The 19,821-nt window shown below is 43.5% G+C and overlaps 1 protein-coding gene across 1 annotated transcript in view; it reads left to right on the top strand.

Annotated features, from left to right (window-relative positions):
• LOC311054965 (uncharacterized protein) overlaps positions 1–19,553 on the top strand; it is a 110,103-nt gene extending 90,550 nt beyond the window's left edge. The window contains 18 exon segments of the mRNA XM_084071013.1: positions 1,339–1,513; positions 1,632–1,909; positions 5,861–6,006; positions 6,087–6,303; positions 12,141–12,240; positions 12,242–12,316; positions 12,435–12,715; positions 13,481–13,626; positions 13,713–14,304; positions 14,855–14,982; positions 15,370–15,431; positions 15,624–15,778; positions 15,909–15,980; positions 16,193–16,264; positions 16,628–16,799; positions 17,509–17,768; positions 18,070–18,170; positions 18,517–19,553. Of these exon segments, the coding sequence (XP_083927139.1) occupies positions 1,339–1,513; positions 1,632–1,909; positions 5,861–6,006; positions 6,087–6,303; positions 12,141–12,240; positions 12,242–12,316; positions 12,435–12,715; positions 13,481–13,626; positions 13,713–14,304; positions 14,855–14,982; positions 15,370–15,431; positions 15,624–15,778; positions 15,909–15,980; positions 16,193–16,264; positions 16,628–16,799; positions 17,509–17,768; positions 18,070–18,170; positions 18,517–18,846 (3,362 nt within the window). The 3' untranslated portion in view covers positions 18,847–19,553.
• The last annotated feature ends 268 nt before the right edge of the window (positions 19,554–19,821 follow it).

The following is a 19,821-nucleotide window of genomic DNA, read 5'->3' as shown; positions in this document are numbered from 1 at the left end:
CATTTTCCCCATAGAATCCCAATCTAACTGACATCTACGCTGTGTCCCTGCTGCTATCCAACAAACAAGCATTGCTTCGCATACACCTAATGGTCAGACTACATTTTTTGTTCTGGAGCTGTTCTGGAGAGGGGAGAGGACGCTCTGAGCCTGAGCCATAATGATAAGTCACTGGGGGGCCCTGGGAATATTAATGGTCAGCCACCAACCAGACACCGACTCTCCTGTGAGCCAGTCTGACATAGGGACACTCTAGTCTGCCTGACACACAGTCAAGCCCACTCACAAGCGCCTATCTCGGGCATAGGAGCCAGTATCACCCACCAGGCAGTCCATTTGGGACCAGCATACATAAGGACATGACTATGTCTGCCTGACACAGTCTTGCAACATGTGGAGGTCTTACAACCACCACCACTGGGGACTGTCCTCACTACCTATGCTAACTCAAGAGTGCCTATCTCGGGAGTAGGAGCCAGCGTGGAGGTCCACTTGGGACCAGTGGGACTATCAGGCGACATAGGGTTACTCCTCTCAGCCTAACGCATAAGCTAAATTCCAATACCTTCATTTGTGCCTCCTCCTCCAGTGTGCCGTGACTTAGAAACGTTTGCATCCTAAATGCTAATTTGCTTTTGGAGGAGCTGAGAACGAGGAGAGAACAGGCTCCCTAAGCCACTTGGAGTGAGATCTGCCAAAGGTACAAGTGTATCTTTCATGTATCGTTTGCGGAACAGTGTATACTGTACAGGACCTCTGTTCCCTCTTCCCTGATGAACAAAACAAATGATGTGCTGTAAATTATTTACATTTGTCATTTTAATAGCTTGTTTCCATTCCTTTTTCAGGGACTCACTCACAATTAGATGGTAAGTAAAGCTTTATTTTATTGTTTCTTTTACCTGGCTGAAGAGCAATAATTCCCTGCTAATTAATTAAGGCTGCTCATTTAGTCTAACCTAGCCAGTTGACCCATATTTAGGTTCAGATTCAATAAGGTTACGAACATTTACTGTATGTAAAACCCCAGTCTAAGTCCTCAGAACACAGATATTTAGTCTTCAGTGACACACCTTTTACCTTTACTTACATGGTGAACATTTGCTGCATATACAGCCATATGCTATTTCCCCATTCATTCAGTTGTACAAATTCACACATGTGAGCTACAAAGCATTGTAGATTGGCTATTTTCAGCGAAGAGATTTGTTGTAGAAGAACTGTAGAATCTAGTATAGAGTCCTGTTGAAGTGGTTAAGCCTGATTTACACTTCATCGTATGACGGCATATAAATTAAGCATTACTCCATTGGCTTTGCCACCCAGATCTATTGACAGTTGTGTTTCTCTCAGAGTGTGGCCAGCCTCCTCTGAACACCAGGATAGTTGGAGGTGAAGACGCTCCAGCTGGGAGCTGGCCCTGGCAGGCCTATATACAAATAAGTAACTTTCGCTGTGGAGGATCTCTTATTAACAAGGAATGGGTGCTGTCAGCTGCTCACTGCTTCAACAGGTGGGGTATTATTACCATCAAGAGATCCGCTACTCTCACAAGACCAGTTCATTAATTCTTGCAAAAAGAAAAGTGAATATTGTGCTCATTATGGATTGTCTTTTTTCTTTACTCCTAGTAATCATACACATGACACATCTGGTGTCACTGTTTTTCTGGGTCTGCAGAGTATACAACAAGCCAACGCCAACACGGTCTCTCGGTTGGTTAGCCAGGTCATCCGCCACAACAACTACAACAGTGTAACTAGTGATAATGACATCGCTCTTCTGAAACTTTCATCACCGGTGATGTTTACCGACTATATCCGACCAGTCTGCCTGGCAGCATCGGGGAGCACCTTCTACAGTGGCATCAACAGCTGGATCACTGGCTGGGGCACCATTGGAACTGATCGTGAGTATAGTGAATCAAAACAAAGCCCATTTTGTTTGTAGAATTTCATACCGGGTGAATTGATTTGTCCCTGGTCGTCGTCGGTAATTAAATTAAGAAATAAACACACATTGATTAAGATGAGGGAATGATTATTGATGTATATGTTTACCTCATTGCCTGATGATCTGGTTTGGTTTACAGGTAGTGAGTAGGTCAGAGTAGTACATTTAAAGCCATGTATCTTATAAATGGTGCAGTAACGAAAGAGAGGATGGGAGGTATGTTCATATCAGGTAGTCATCACCGTTATGCAGCAGGTCAGTTGACTGATTAAAGAAAACAAAACATTTGGTATGGTCATTTGCTCATGAAACTAACTTTGTGTCTCCCTAGTTCCCCTCCCTTCCCCCAAAAACCTCCAGGAAGTGGAGATTCCAGTGGTGGGGAACAGACAGTGTAACTGCAACTATGGAGTGGGCAGAATCACTGACAATATGATCTGTGCTGGACTTAGTGCTGGAGGGAAGGACTCATGTCAGGTGATCATTTGAATGGGTGTGTTCATTGTTTCTTCCTGGAAATATCTCATTGTTTTAATGCAGTATGTGTTTCCCTACAGGGAGATTCAGGAGGCCCAATGGTGATCAAAGAAGGTGCCCGCTGGATTCAGTCTGGAATAGTGAGCTTCGGTCAGGGTTGTGCCCGGCCTAATATACCTGGAGTCTACGCCAGAGTGTCTCAGTACCAGTCTTGGATCAACAGTCAGATAACCAGCGACCAGCCAGGATTCATCATCTTCACCTCCTCTGGGACTAACAGTGACTTGAGCGTCACCTGTGCTGCTACAGGTTAGGGTTTCATCTTTCAATATATCTTGTTTTCAATTATAAAAATATAAAAATTCACTCATTACATTTCCTATAATGAAGACAACGGATAATGATGTTATCTAGCTATAATAGACTGAAATTAGAGCACACTTCCAAAAAAGAATAATACAAAAAATACTTGTTTTAGTTTTTTTTAACTTTAAAATGTTTTAATATTATTAAAAATAGTGACACTTGGTGTGTTAGGGTCATTTTTGACCCGTATACCATAGAAGGTAAAAAGTCATTTATTTTTCATAAACTCAAACTTTATTTTACTCCTGATAGCAAATGCCAATTGAGGACAAGTCTCTCTCACTCTCAAACATGTAAACATTGAATATTGATAATTTGGAGGGAATTGAGCCACACTTCTCTGCTGGGTCACTTCGGACCCTAACACCACAAGTGTCACTTTTTTTATAGAGACCATCAGAATTAATTAAAATGATAAATACATTTGTTGTGTTAAAATGGCTATTTCTGAGGATATCATGAAGCCTCGTTCCAATAAAGAAATGTAAAGTTGTTTTTTTACCTATTTAAACTTGATTGTGTGTGTGTGTGTATGTGTGTGTGTGTGTGTGTGTGTGTGTGTGTGTGTGTGTGTGTGTGTGTGTGTGCGTGCGTGCGTGCGTGTATGTGTCTGTTTGCGCACGTGCACACAATGTGTGTGTGTGTGTGTGTGTGTGTGTGTGTGTGTGTGTGTGTGTGTGTGTGTGTGTGTGTGTGTGTGTGTTTGTGTGTGTGTGTGTGTGTGTGTGTGTGTGTGTGTGTGTGTGTGTGTGTGTGTGTGTGTGTGTGTGTGTGTGTGTGTGTGTGTGTGTGTGTGTGTGTGTGTGTGTGTGTGTGTGTGTCTTTCTGTCTGTCTGTCTGTCTGTCTGTCTGTCTGTCTGTCTGTCTGTCTGTCTGTCTGTCTGTCTGTCTGTCTGTCTGTCTGTGTGTGTGTGTGTGTGTGTGTGTGTGTGTGTGTGTGTGTGTGTGTGTGTGTGTGTGTGTGTGTGTGTGTGTGTGTGTGCGCACGCAAATAAAAGATTAGTTACAGTACCTTAAATTGTAACATAATAGTCCAAACTAAATGTTCTATTTGGTTTAAGTATCAGAAACATTGATGGGATGTTTACACCTGATGTGTTGATCATCTAGAATCTCTGAGTAATGAATGAATAAATGAGTGATTCAAAAAACAAACTGGGATTAAAGACATCAAGATGAGACTGTATCTGTTTTGCAAGGTCCCTTTGTTTATAACCATAATAATGAACCTCCAGATGTTTTGTCAAGATGAAGATATTTCCTGTCAAGCCAGAAAAACCCACCTATAGCTGAAGCTGTTTGCACACATTCACACAACACTTATATAATGACTATAATGACTAAACCCAATGACTGGTACAGACACTTCATGTAGTACAGCAGTGACTCTTAACCTTTTTCATTTCAAGGATATGCATTCGGCCACGGACGCCCATGTGATACAATTGTGTTTATCTCTGGTACCCTAACCTAAACTGTAAAATCCTCAATGTTAATTTAACTCTAAGAGTGTAAAAATGAATCCAAACGTTGAGAAACAGTGTATACAGCACCTCTGTTCCCTCTGCCCTGATGAACAAAACAAATGATGTGCTGTATATTATTTGAATTTGTCATTTTAATAGCTTGTTTCCATTTCTTTTTTCGGGGACTCACTCACAATTAGATGGTAAGTAAAGTTTTATTTTATTGTTTCTTTTACCTGGCTAAAGAGCAATAATTCCCTGCTAAGGCTGCTCATTTAGTCTAACCTAGCCAGTTGACCCATATTTAGGTTCAGACTCAATAAGGTAACGAACATTTACTGTATGTAAAACCCCAGTCTAAGTCCTATAACAGAACACAGATATTTAGTCTTCAGTGACACACCTTTTACCTTTACTTACATGGTGAACATTTGCTAAATATACAGCCTATGCTATTTCCCCATTCATGCAGTCGTGCAAATTCACACATGTGAGCTACAAAGCATTGTAAATTGACTATTTTCAGCGAAGAGATTTGTTGTAGAAGAACTGTAGAATCTAGTATAGAGTCCTGTTGAAGTGGTTAAGCCTGATTTACACTTCATCGTATGACAGCACATAAATTAAGCATTACTAATTGGCTTTGCCACCCAGATCTATTGACAGTTGTGTTTCTCTCAGTGTGTGGCCAGCCTCCTCTGAACACCAGGATAGTTGGAGGTGAAGACGCTCCAGCTGGGAGCTGGCCCTGGCAGGCCCTTATACTTATTAAAACTTCTTTCTGTGGAGGATCTCTTATTAACAAGGAATGGGTGCTGTCAGCTACTCACTGCTTCAACAGGTGGGGTATTATTACCAGCAAGAGATCCGCTACTCTCACAAGACCAGTTCATTAATACTTGCAAAAAGAAAAGTGAAAATTGTGCTCATTATGGATTGTCTTTTTTCTTTACTCCTAGTAATCATACACATGACACATCTGGTGTCACTGTTTTTCTGGGTCTGCAGAGTATACAACAAGTCAACCCCAACACGGTCGCTCGGTTGGTTAGCCAGGTCATCCGCCACAACAACTACAACAATGTAACTAAAGATAATGACATCGCTCTTCTGAAACTTGCATCACCGGTGGCGTTTACAGACTATATCCAACCAGTCTGCCTGGCAGCATCGGGGAGCACCTTCTACAGTGGCATCGACAGCTGGATCACTGGCTGGGGCGCCATTGGAAGTGGTCGTGAGTATAGTGAATCAAAACGAAGCCCATTTTGTTTGTAGCATTTCATACCGGGTGAATTAATTTGTCCCAGGTCGTCGTCGACAATTAAATGAAGAAATAAACAGACATTGATTAAGATAGATTTATATGTTTACCTCATTGCCTGATGATCTGGTTTGGTTTACAGGTAGTGAGTAGGTCAGAGTAGTACATTTAAAGCCATGTATCTTATAAATGGTGCAGTACAGAAAGAGAGGATAGGAGATATGTTTATATCAGGTAGTCATCACCGTTATGCAGCAGGTCAGTTGACTGATTAAAGAAAACAAAACATTTGATATGGTCATTTGCTCATGAAACTAACTTTGTGTCTCCCTAGTTGCCCTCCCTTCCCCCAAAAACCTCCAGGAAGTGGAGATTCCAGTGGTGGGGAACAGACAGTGTAACTGCAACTATGGAGTGGGCAGAATCACTGACAATATGATCTGTGCTGGACTTAGTGCTGGAGGGAAGGACTCATGTCAGGTGATCATTTGAATGGGTGTGTTCATTGTTTCTTCCTGGAAATATCTCATTGTTTTAATGCAGTATGTGTTTCCCTACAGGGAGATTCAGGAGGCCCAATGGTGATCAAAGAAGGTGCCCGCTGGATTCAGTCTGGAATAGTGAGCTGGGGTGTGGGTTGCGCCCGGCCTATGATACCTGGAGTCTACGCCAGAGTGTCTCAGTACCAGTCTTGGATCAACAGTCAGATCACCAGCGACCAGCCAGGATTTATCACCTTCACCTCCTCTGGGACTAACAGTGACTTGAGCGTCACCTGTGATGGCCTGCCACGACCACCAACAGCTGCACCAACTACACCTACTACCACCATCCCGACTACACCTACCACCACCACCATCCCTACTACACCTACCACCACCATCCCGACTACACCTACCACCACCACCATCCCAACTACACCTACCACCACCATCCCAACTACACCTACCACCACCATCCCAACTACACCTACAACCACCGCCATCCCGACTACACCTACCACCATCCCGACTACACCTACAACCACCACCATCCCGACTACACCTACCACCACCACCATCCCGACTACACCTACCACCACCACCACCATCCCGACTACACCTACCACCACCATTCCCACTACACTTACCACCACCATCCCGACTACACCTACCACCACCATCCCAACTACACCTACCACCACCACCATCCCGACTACACCTACCACCACCACCATCCCAACTACACCTACCATCACCATCCCGACTACACTTACCACCACCATCCCAACTACACCTACGACCACCATCCCGACTACACCTACCACCACCACCATCCCGACTACACCTACCACCACCATCCCGACTACACCTACCACCACCATCCCGACTACACCTACCACCACCACCATCCCGACTACACCTACCACCATCATCCCGACTACACCTACCACCACCACCATCCCGACTACACCTACGACCACCATCCCGACTACACCTACCACCACCACCATCCCGACTACACCTACCACCATCATCCCGACTACACCTACCACCACCATCCCGACTACACCTACCACCACCACCATCCCGACTACACCTACCACCATCATCCCGACTACACCTACCACCATCATCCCGACTACACCTACCACCACCATCCCGACTACACCTACCACCACCATCCCAACTACACCTACCACAACAATCCGGACTACACCTACCACCACCACCATTCCGACAACACCTACCACCACCATCCCAACTACACCTACCACAACAATCCGGACTACACCTACCACCACCACCATCCCGACTACACCTAGCACCACCATCCCGACTACACCTACCACCACCATCCCGATTACACCTACCACCACCACCCCGACTACACCTACCACCACCATCCCAACTACACCTACCACCACCATCTTGACTACACCTACCACCGCCATCCCGACTACACCTACCACCACCACCATCCCAACTACACCTACCACAACAATCCCGACTACACCTACCACCACCACCATCCCGATTACACCTACCACCACCATCCCAACTACACCTACCACAACAATCCGGACTACACCTACCACCACCACCATTCCGACAACACCTACCACCACCATCCCAACTACACCTACCACAACAATCCGGACTACACCTACCACCACCACCATCCCAACTACACCTACCACCATCATCCCGACTACACCTACCACCACCATCCCGATTACACCTACCACCACCACCCCGACTACACCTACCACCACCACCATCCCAACTACACCTACCACCACCATCCCAACTACACCTACCACCACCATCTTGACTACACCTACCACCACCATCCCAACTACACCTACCACCACCATCTTGACTACACCTACCACCACCATCCCAACTACACCTACCACCACCATCTTGACTACACCTACCACCACCATCCCGACTACACCTACCACCACCATCCTGACTACACCTACCACCACCATCTTGACTACACCTACCACCACCATCCCAACTACACCTACCACCACCATCCCGACTACACCTACCACCATCCCGACTACACCTACCATCACCATCCCGACTATACCTACCACGACCGCCATCCCAACCACACCTACCACCACCATCCCGACTACACCTACCACCACCACCATCCCGACTACACCTAGCACCACCACCATGCCGACTATACCTACCACCACAATCCCAACTACACCTACCACCACCATCTTGACTACACCTACGACCGCCATCCCGACTACACCTACCACCACCACCATCCCAACTACACCTACCACCACCACCATCCCAACTACACCTACCACCACCATCTTGACTACACCTACGACCGCCATCCCGACTACACCTACCACCACCACCATCCCGACTACACCTACCACCACCACCATCCCGACTACACCTACCACCACCATCCCAACTACACCTACCACCACCATCCCGACTACACCTACCACCATCTTGACTACACATACCACCGCCATCCCGACTACACCTACCACCACCATCCCAACTACACCTACCACCACGATCTTGACTACACCTACCACCACCATCCCGACTACACCTACCACCACCATCCTGACTACACCTACCACCACCATCCCGACTACACCTACCACCACCATCCCGACTACACCTACCACCACCATCCTGACTACACCTACCACCACCATCCCGACTACACCTACCACCACCATCCCGACTACACCTACCACCACCATCCTGACTACACCTACCACCACCATCCCGACTACACCTACCACCACCATCCCGACTACACCTACCACCACCATCCCGACTACACCTACCACCACCATCCTGACTACACCTACCACCACCATCTTGACTACACCTACCACCACCATCCTGACTACACCTACCACCACCATCCCGACTACACCTACCACCACCATCCCGACTACACCTACCACCACCATCCCGACTACACCTACCACCACCATCCTGACTACACTTACCACCATCATCCCGACTACACCTACCACCACCACCATCCCAACTACACTTACCACCATCATCCCGACTACACCTACCACCACCATCCCGACTACACCTACCACCACCATCCTGACTACACTTACCACCATCATCCCGACTACACCTACCACCACCATCCCGACTACAACCACATCCAAACGTGAGTGGCCGTCACGACCTAAATCACCACATACAAATGTTCTTTTTTCTTTTACCTGGCTAAAGAGCAATAATTCCCTGCTAAGGCTGCTCATTTCGTCTAACCTAGTCAGTTGACCCATATTTTGGTTGAATTGCAGTGGTTACAATTACAGTATGCCTACTCTAAGAATCTAGTATAGAGTCCTGTTGAAGTGGTTAAGCCTGATGTATACTTCATCGTATGACAGAGCATAAATTAAATGCAACTACAGCACCCAAATCAACTCCAAAACCAGTCAATGCAACATCACCAGTCAATGTAGCCACAGCCCCAGTAAACATAACATTATCACCAGTAAATTTAACTACAGCATTGGTCACTGCAACAGAATCACCAGTAAACTCAACTACAGCACTGATCATTGAAATATCTGAACTGGCCATTGTGGCCAACCTAACTACAGCACTGATAAATTATGCGACTACAGCACTGGTCATTGCAACTAGTTTATTAGCACCAGTTAATGTAACATTGACTGGTGGTCTTCACCACAACTCAATGCAACTTCACCATCAGTCACTGCAACTTTACCACGACTCAGTGCAACTTCAGCTATAGTCCATACAACAGCCCTACTTGTCACTAAAGCTACTACCCAAGGTGAAACAACTAAACCATTAGTCAAAAGAACTTTACCACTAATCACTTTGAATCACTAATCAGTTCAGCTATACTAATTCAATATAGGCCTAACTGCAACTACCGTTTCTACCCATTGTGTATCACGTGCAGCTACAACACCTGCACCTGCACCACCAAAGGTCGTGTTGGAATTCAAAATACAGCAAACCTTCACACCGGCACTTGCAAACACATCCTCACCCGCATTCCAGAACTTAGCAACCCAAGTAGCTTCAGCGGTAAGTCTATTATGATCATGCAAAGCCTGTCAAAAATGTCTCCATATCTTCAGTAATTCCTCCTATCATTCATTTTACTATAATATTGATTTCTGGCAAAAGTATAATAATGATGTTTAAAAAGAAGCCTACTGTATGGAAATGTCTTGCTTTTGTATACAATTACCAAATAACAAATCAACTTAAAATGATTTCATGAGTTTTATAGATTTTAACAAACAATTTCCTCCAGATTTCAACATGAGAAGAACATTCTTATTCATTCATTAAATGTAAATCTATTTATCATGAACCATGGAATGACCTTGGTGGAATAATAATGATTCTTTTTCAGTTTCTCTGGAATTATTCCTGTAATTATTTCAATGACTTTCTGAACTGAATATCTGTTTACAGATGGACAACGTCTATAAGACAAAGTTTTCTAATTTCAATCGCACCGTTGTAACCGGCTTCAGGTATGCACCAATGGTGTTTACTGTTTTAAGTATCTATGTTTTTTATTAATTGACTAACATATAATTCATTTGTACCTTTAAAGTATTAATAAATAACAAAAATGTTGATGCAATATGATTCATAATTATAACCGTAATAATAATAATGATAAGCAAAATAAATCTATTAAAAACACTTTTGAACTTAAATTTTACAGCTCAGGATCAGTAAAGGTACAGGCTGAATTAATATTCAACATAGAGGCAAATGCCACAGCACCAAATGCCACTTCTGTGACTGATACTCTCGTGGCGGCTGCATCCAGCTCTAATTTCTCCCTTCCTGTGAACACATCATCTATTGTTGCCACTGGTAAGAATTGTTGACTCAACCGATAAAAGCTCACAATGTGCCTTTTTAATGAAATGTTTAATGACATTACATTTTTTCTTGTTATTAATTATTGCCTGCACAAGCATTGATATGAAAGTTTTATTTTTTACAGTGGTTTTGCCGCCAACTCAAGCACCCACAACAGCAGCACCTTTAACAACAATCACAACAAATACATCAGCAGGTACTATTTCATCAAAAATATATATCGTGGCCTCCTGGTGGCATAATAGGCCAAAGTGAAAAGGGTGCCATTTCTTCTTAGGCCTTTGATGGCAACACTGGCAACACTGACACTGACACTGCATTCATGATTTGAGGCATTTTGTTCCAAAAATGTGGTTTGCTAAATTAGACCTGCTGGTGGCGCTATGACAGGGCAATGTTGAAAGGATGGCATTTGTTCCTCGACGTGCAGTAGTGCATATGTGCCCGCAAAGTTTCACCGCAAACGGACGCTGCGTTAAATTCTTGCGATTCACGTGAAATTTTGTTAAAATCTGAAGGAGTAATATTTAAAAAATTGTTTTATATAAGTCTGCCTCCTGGTGGCGCTATAAAAGGCAAATGTGAAAAAAAAAATTCTTGGCCTCTAGGGACTGCACATACAAAGTTTTACACAGATTGGTGCAGTTATAGGTAAATCGGCCTATTACAGCGCCACCATGAGGCTGATTTGAAAAAAATCAGGTGACATTTCTTCCTCAGCCTGGTGGGAGTGTGCGTGCAAAGGTGTAGGGAAATTGCACGCTGTCTTCATGATTTGAGGCATTTTTTCAAAACGGAGCACTCCTGAAAACCTTGAAAGCCATTCTTAGCCAATCAGGATGGAATATGAAAAATCTGAAAGACCCATTTCGTTTAGTGACTATACTGTGTACCGAATTGCTTGAAGTTTGGGCGAAATCTGTAGGAGCAGTCCAAAAAAATATTTTGCAAAAAACGGCCTCCTGGTGGCGCTATAACAGGCCCATGTGAAAAGTTTGGGGCAGAGGTTCTGAATTGGCATCCAGGGAGTATGTGTGCACAGTTTCGCTGTGATCAAGCCTACGGTGCCGGATATTAGCTGGTCACAGACGGGGACACACACACACGGACGGACGAACGGACAGACAGACAGGGTGCAAAACATGCTCTCTTGCCATGCCTTTCGGCCTGGCGGAGACAATTAAGCATTACATTTTTGGCTTTGCAACCCAGATAAATTGACAGTTGTGTTTATCTCAGTGTGTGGCCAGCCTCCTCTGAACACCAGGATAGTTGGAGGTGAAGACGCTCCTGCTGGGAGCTGGCCCTGGGGGAGGCATGCGTTAATCCGACGGTCACTTCTGTGGAGGATCTCTTATTAACAAGGAATGGGTGCTGTCAGCTGCTCACTGCTTCTCAAGGTGGGAAATTATTATCAGCAAGAGATCCGCTACTCTTCCAAGACCATTTCATTAATACTTGCAAAAAGAAAAGTGAATGTTGTGCTCATTATGGATTGTCTTTTTTCTTTACTCCTAGTAATAGCCCAGCTGGTGTCACTGTTTATCTGGGTCGGCAGAATCAAGAAGTAACCCTATCTAACTCCAACCCTAATGAGGTCTCTCGGACGGTTAGCCAGGTCATCCGTAACCCCAACTACAACAGTGATACTAATAATAATGACATCGCTCTCCTGAAACTTGCATCGCCGGTGACGTTTACCGACTATATCCGACCAGTCTGCCTGGCAGCATCGGGGAGCACCTTGTACAGTGGCATCGACAGCTGGATCACTGGCTGGGGCGACATTGGAAGTGATCGTGAGTATAGTGAAGTCAAAACTAAGTCAATTTTATTTGTAACATTTCATACTGGGTGAATTAAACAACAACCAAACAACAAACCATACAGCCCCCCACACACGTACCCCTCCACACACACACACACACACACACACACACAGGGACGTGCAGAGAATGTTAGGGGCTGAAATTGCTAAAAGGGCACTTTTGGCGAAAATACCCAAAATAGCAGATCTACAAGCTCACAACGCGCCGCAGCGTTGTGAGCTTGTAGATCGACTATTTTTGGAACGGGGCACTGCACTCAACAAAGTACAATCAAGCCTTTACTGGAAATAAAGCGTTCATGGATTTCTGCACAGAGACGGCAATTCTTTCAACAAAAAATGCTGCATTGAGGTTTCTGAGAGTTCGGAAAAGGCAATTCTCTTGAATGCTGCCGTCGGTGACGGCATGGAAAGGGGGCATTTGCATTTCTCTCACCATAGCAAATGTTGCATTCATGGTCTGGAGATGGAACTTTTTACAGACGGGTAAAAGGGCAGGGGCTGAAGCCCCCTTTGACGTCTATGTGTGCACGTGCCTACACACACACACACACACACACACACACACACACACACACACACACACACACACACACACACACACACACACACACACACACACACACACACACACACACAAAAACACACAGAGCATGTTTGTGGAAGTCAACCATCCACAAAAACAGAACATTCGATATGGTCATTTCCTCATTAAACTAACTTTGTGTCTCCCTAGTTGCCCTCCCTTCCCCCAAAAACCTCCAGGAGGTGGAGGTTCCAGTGGTGGGGAACAGACAGTGTAACTGCAACTATGGAGTGGGAAGAATCACTGACAATATGATCTGTGCTGGACTTAGTGCTGGAGGGAAGGACTCATGTCAGGTGATCATTTGAATGGTTGTGTTCATTGTGAGTATTTCTTCCTGGAAATATCTCATTGTTTTAATGCAGTATGTGTTTCCCTACAGGGAGATTCAGGAGGCCCAATGGTGAGCAAAGAAGGTGCCCGCTGGATTCAGTCTGGAATAGTGAGCTTCGGTAAGGGTTGTGCCCTGCCTAATAAACCTGGAGTCTACGCCAGAGTGTCTCAGTACCAGTCTTGGATTAACAGTCAGATCACCAGCGACCAGCCAGGATTTATCACCTTCACCTCCTCTGGGACTAACAGTGACCTGAACGTCACCTGTACTGGCGTGCTACCAGTCGGAACAGCTACACCAACTATACCAACTACACCTACCACCACCATCCTGACTACACCTACCACCACTATCCCGACTACACCTACCACCACCATCCTGACTACACCTACCACCACCATCCCGACTACACCTACCACCACCATCCTGACTACACCTACCACCACCATCCCGACTACACCTACCACCACCATCCTGACTACACCTACCACCACTATCCTGACTACACCTACCACCACCATCCTGACTACACCTACCACCACCATCCCGACTACACCTACCACCGCCATCCTGACTACACCTACCACCACTATCCCGACTACACCTACCACCACCATCCCGACTACAACCACATCCAAACGTGAGTGGCCGTCACAACCTACATCACCTGATATATACTTCATCGTGTGACAGAGCGTAAATTAAATGTAACTGCAGCACCCAATACAACTACAAAACCAGTCAATGCAACACCATCACCAGTCAATGCTACCACAGGACCAGTCAATGCAGCCACAGCCCCAGTAAACGTAACATTATCACCAGTAAATGCAGCTACAGCATCGGTCACTGCAACAGAATCACTAGTAAACTCAACTACAGCACTGATCATTGAAATATCTGAACTGGCCATTGTGGCCAACCTAACTACAGCACTGATAAATGTGACTACAGCACTGGTCATTGCAACTATAGCACCAGTTAATGTAACATTGACTGGTGGTCTTCACCACGACTCAATGCGACTTCACCATCAGTCACTGCAACTTCACCACGACTTCACCATGAACCATTAGTCAAAAGAACTACCACTACCACTAATCACCTTGAATATATCACTACTCAGTTCAGCTATACTAATTCAATATAACTGCAACTAACGTTTTTTACCCATTGTGTATCACGTGCAGCTACAACACCTGCACCTGCACCACCAAAGGTCATGTTGGAATTCAAAATACAGCAAAACTTCACACCGGCACTTGCAAACACATCCTCACCCGCATTCCAGAACTTAGCAACCCAAGTAGCTTCAGCGGTAAGTCCATTATGATCATGCAAAGCCTGTCAAAAAATTCTCCATATCTTCAGTAATTCCTCCTATCATTCATTTTACTATAATATTGATTTCTGGCAAAAGTATAACAATGATGTTTAAAAAGAAACCTACTGTATAGAAATGTCTTGCTTTTGTATACAATTACCAAATAACAAATCAACTTCAAATGATTTCATGAGTTTTATAGATTTTAACAAACAACTTCCTCCAGCTTTCAACATGAGAAGAACATTCTTATTCATTAATTAAATGTAAATCTATTTATCATGAACCATGGAATGAACTTGGTGGAATAATAATGATTCTTTTACAGTTTCTCTGGAATTATTCCTGTAATTATTTCAATGACTGAATTTCTGTTTACAGTTGGACAACGTCTATAAGACAAAGTTTTCTCATTTCAATCGCACCGTCGTAACCGGCTTCAGGTATGCACCAATGGTGTTTACTGTTTTATGTATCTATGTTTTTTATTAATTGACTAACATATAATTATTTTTTTACATGTAATGTAGTCATAAATAACAAAAATGTTGATGCAATATAATTGATAATTATAACAGTAATAATAATGATAAAAATAAATCCATTAAAGAAACTTTTCAACATCAATTTTACAGCTCAGGATCAGTAAAGGTACAGGCTGAATTAATATTCAACATAGAGGCAAATGCCACAGCACCAAATGCTACTTCTGTGACTGATACTCTCGTGGCGGCTGCATCCAGCTCTAATTTCTCCCTTCCTGTGAACACATCATCTATTGTTGCCACTGGTAAGAATTGTTGACTCAACCGATAAAAGCTCACAATGTGCCTTTTTAATTAAATGTTTAATGACATTCAATTGTTTCTTGTTATTATATTGCCTGCACAAGTATTGATATGAAAGTTTTATTTTTTCAGTGGTTTTGCCGCCAACTCAAGCACCCACAACAGCAGCACCTTTAACAACAATCATCACAAATACATCAGCAGGTACTATTTCATCCAAAATAATTGAAACTGTACTTCAAATATAGATAGAGTAAGAAGGCCTGCATTAAAGAGCTGCTGTTATAGGAGATGTTTTGGTAACTCTCACTTGGCTGCCTCACACCACATGACATTTAATGTTTAATGACATTCAATTGTTTCTTGTTATTAATTATTTTTCTGCACAAGTATTGATATGAACGTTTTTTTTACAGTGGTTTTGCCGCCAACTCAAGCACCCACAACAGCAGCACCTTTAACAACAATCACCACGAATGCATCATCAGGTATTTCATCAAAAATAATTGAAACTGTACTTCAAATATAGAAGGCCTGCATTAAAGAGAAGCCGTTATAGGAGATGTTTTGGTAACTCTCACTTGGCTGCCTCACACCACATGACAAACATGAGATAACATGCAGTTAATATTAAAAAAACAACTGGTATTTTGTCTTATTGGTGGAGGTATAAATGCTGTACAAAATGTTTTCACAATGTTTAAGTAGTACTACTACCACCACCACCACCAACTACTTTACTACTACTAGCCTACTACTAATACCGTTGTAGCCTGCTCCAAAACTGTGGAGAAAAAAAAAGACACCGTATACTTTCTTTTAAAAGTTCTTACATTTTTGTTCCATTTTAGCTTTGGTCTGCGGCAGTGCCCCTTTGAACACTCGTATTGGTGGAGCCGCCATAGTGACAACAGAAGGTCTGTGGCCATGGATGGCCAGCTTACAGAAGAATGGTACACATGTCTGTGGCGGGACACTGATGGCAGCCGACTTTGTCATGAGTGATGCCAGCTGCTTCTCGAGGTAACACATCACAATTCTGACAGTCTTACCTTCCCTGTGTGACATGAACGCAGAGGCATGCACCAATATATCTTCTGCCAATATATCAACAAAAAGTACAAAAAATATACACTGTTATATCAGCTGTAGTTTTAAAGAGTTTACAATATATAAATATTTACCAGAATTGACAAAAAATTATAATTATCAAACTAAATAAATTATAAAATCATAATCATTCCAAGTTTACTTAATTGTTTTCCTCCCCCCGAACAGGCAACCCAACAATTCCCAGGTGGTCTCTCTCAGCTATACAGCCATTCCAATAATGTTCTTGCATTGCTATCTTTAATCATTTAGAATGACTATATCAGTAAGTTTTTCTTCAGATCACATGGTGGTGTTAGTGTCTACAATGTCTTTGGCCGCAGACCCCTATCTGAAAAGATTTTGTGCCAGGGACCCCCAAAGATTTTTTTCAAAATGTTGAGATCTTCAAACTCACAGGGCGTCACATTGGGATAATTGTAAAAGTATAAAATAGGGTTAAAGTGTTTAGACTGATATTGATGCTTTATGATCTCATTTAGCTGGGGACCCCCGGGAACCCCCCCAAGGACCCCTGGGTGTCCCTGGACCCCACTTTGGGAACCACTGGTCTATGCATGGAAATGTGTGTCTTTAAACAGCAGTGCAGCACCCTTCACTAAGTTAACCCTTTCTGTCTCAGTTCACCTGATGTGTCCGAATGGACCGTCATCCTGGGCCGTCTGAAGCAGAATGGCGCCAACCCATTTGAACAGACTCTGACTGTGACAGAAATCACCGTGAGCACGCTGACCGGTGACAACAACGTGGCAGTTCTCAAACTGGCATCCCAGCCCACCTTCTCTGACCACATCCAACCAATCTGCGTGGACACTGGTTCAGACACCTTCGCAGCAGGTTCTACGTGCTGGGCAGTGGGCTGGGGATTGGGAGAGGGAGGAGGTGAGTCCCTAAATAGGGCGGGGGTCATTTTTGACTGAAAATGCAATGATAGAAGTTTATACTCAGTCTTGAACTTCAAGTCTTTGATCTTTACCACACAAATTGCTCATTTTATTTTTCATTTTTTATTCAGACCTTGAGGCATTATTTTTGTACCATTGCAGTAATGCTCAAAATGGTTTAATGTGAAACATACCTTTTTTGGAAGTATATTTACATGAATGCTGCGGATTATGTGTATAGTGGTCCAGGTTAAACTCTGTCAATTTCTCTGCTTCCTCTTCTGTCTTCCCGACCTCAGAGCAACAAGATCTACAGGAGGTTGAGACCTCTGTGGTGGATTGTGGGAACGCCTCATCTAGTACTGACTCCATATGTACAGGAGCTGTGACACTGCAGCAGGTAGAGCTTCTCTTTTGGATACCACACTGCAGTTTATGCAAAGATAAAGGCCAATTCATGCTTTGTCACATGGTTTTAACATCGGTAACAGATTTTCAAGCAGGAACGTTTTTTATATACTGTATCAACAAATATATGTATTAGAATTAATTTCATAATCTATTGAATCGATTATTTATGGTATTGTTGAAATGTTTTGTCTGTAATGAGAAGAGAAAAAAAAGACGAATATAATTCAATGTTTCCCCCAATTTGATTTGAGTAAGTCAGTTATTAGTTTTTTTATATTCGATTTCATCGATTAATTGGTTTAACAATGTACTGAATCAACTGTGTGCCTCTACAGGGTGATGCTGGAGGTCCTCTGATGTGTAAGCAGGGTGCCTTTTGGTTCCAGACTGCAGTGTTGACTGTGTCCGACAGCGGCAATCAAACACGGGGAAAGGCATCATCGCCATCGGTTTTCACCAAGACGACCCGCTTCAAGTCCTTCCTGGTGAATACAGTGGGGAGCCTGTTGTCTCCAACTAGCACCACTTCACCCAGCGTGGACACTACCACCACATCCTCACCCAGCGCGGACGCTATCGCCACATCCTCTTCTCCTCGCACTGCTTTATCATTTATCCTCCTCCCTCTCACATCACTGAGCATCCTTCTGTCTTTCTGGTACTAGCCTCCAACTGTTCCATGGGTGGAATCTAGTGGTTCTCAAACGTTTGCATGTCAAGGACCCCCAAAATGATTTTGTATTTGGCCACAAACCTCCATCTCAAAATATTCTTTGGCAAGCGACACTGTTATACTACGGAGTATAAATTAGGCTACTGTAGGCTTATGTTGGTTGGCTGAATCAGCTGATGTGAGACCAGAACGGTTTATTATGAAGGTTTGTTATGTTCACTTGACATAGTGCTTGAAAAAGCATTCATCCTCTTAAAATGGCCCATGATGGACGGCTGTTATTTATTAATAATCTTTGGCAGGGGACTATGCTTTGGCAACATAATCCAGTATGAGTTATTGAAAAACCAAGGACGAGGCAGAGGTGAAGAACTCCATGATGTGGACTCGCAAGCTCACAACCTATGACGCCACTATTATAAACGTTCAGTAATGTTAAAGGCGAGCTGATATGAGGATACTGTTAACTAACAGTATAACATGCATCTGTTAATCAAACTTCCACATAGAGCTGTTTTATTATTCTACACAAGAGAGGCGGTGCTGCATGTTGAATTTAAACAAACAGGGCTACCGCGAGTTACAAACAAATCTCTTTTAAAGTTACAGTATAGTACAGTACAGTATGTTTATGAAAATATTTGAGGCGACAAATATTCAATAATATTCAAACACAACACAAACAGATTTTCAGCAACAAAAATGTGACACATTGTGTCACATTTTTGTTGCTGAAAATCTGTTTGTGTATGTGTGTTTTTGCCATGAGCCAGGGTTTATTTCATAAATTAATGCCCTACTTGATCACACTCCAGCGTCACACAAAAGCATCAAAAGTAGCAGATCCACAAGCTCCAAACACTGTGTGAAGTGACACGTTTTGAGCTTGTAGATCTGCTACTTTTGCTGTTTTTGACATTTAATCCTGAAAAGTAACAGTTTTGGACATAATGAGGTTGTAAATGTA

The sequence above is a fragment of the Gymnoscopelus microlampas genome (assembly GCF_963454915.1).
Source record: "Gymnoscopelus microlampas genome assembly, chromosome: 11".
NCBI lineage: Eukaryota > Metazoa > Chordata > Actinopteri > Myctophiformes > Myctophidae > Gymnoscopelus > Gymnoscopelus microlampas.
The sequence above is the reverse complement of the archived record's forward strand: the minus strand, read 5'-3'. Positions and strand labels throughout refer to the sequence as shown.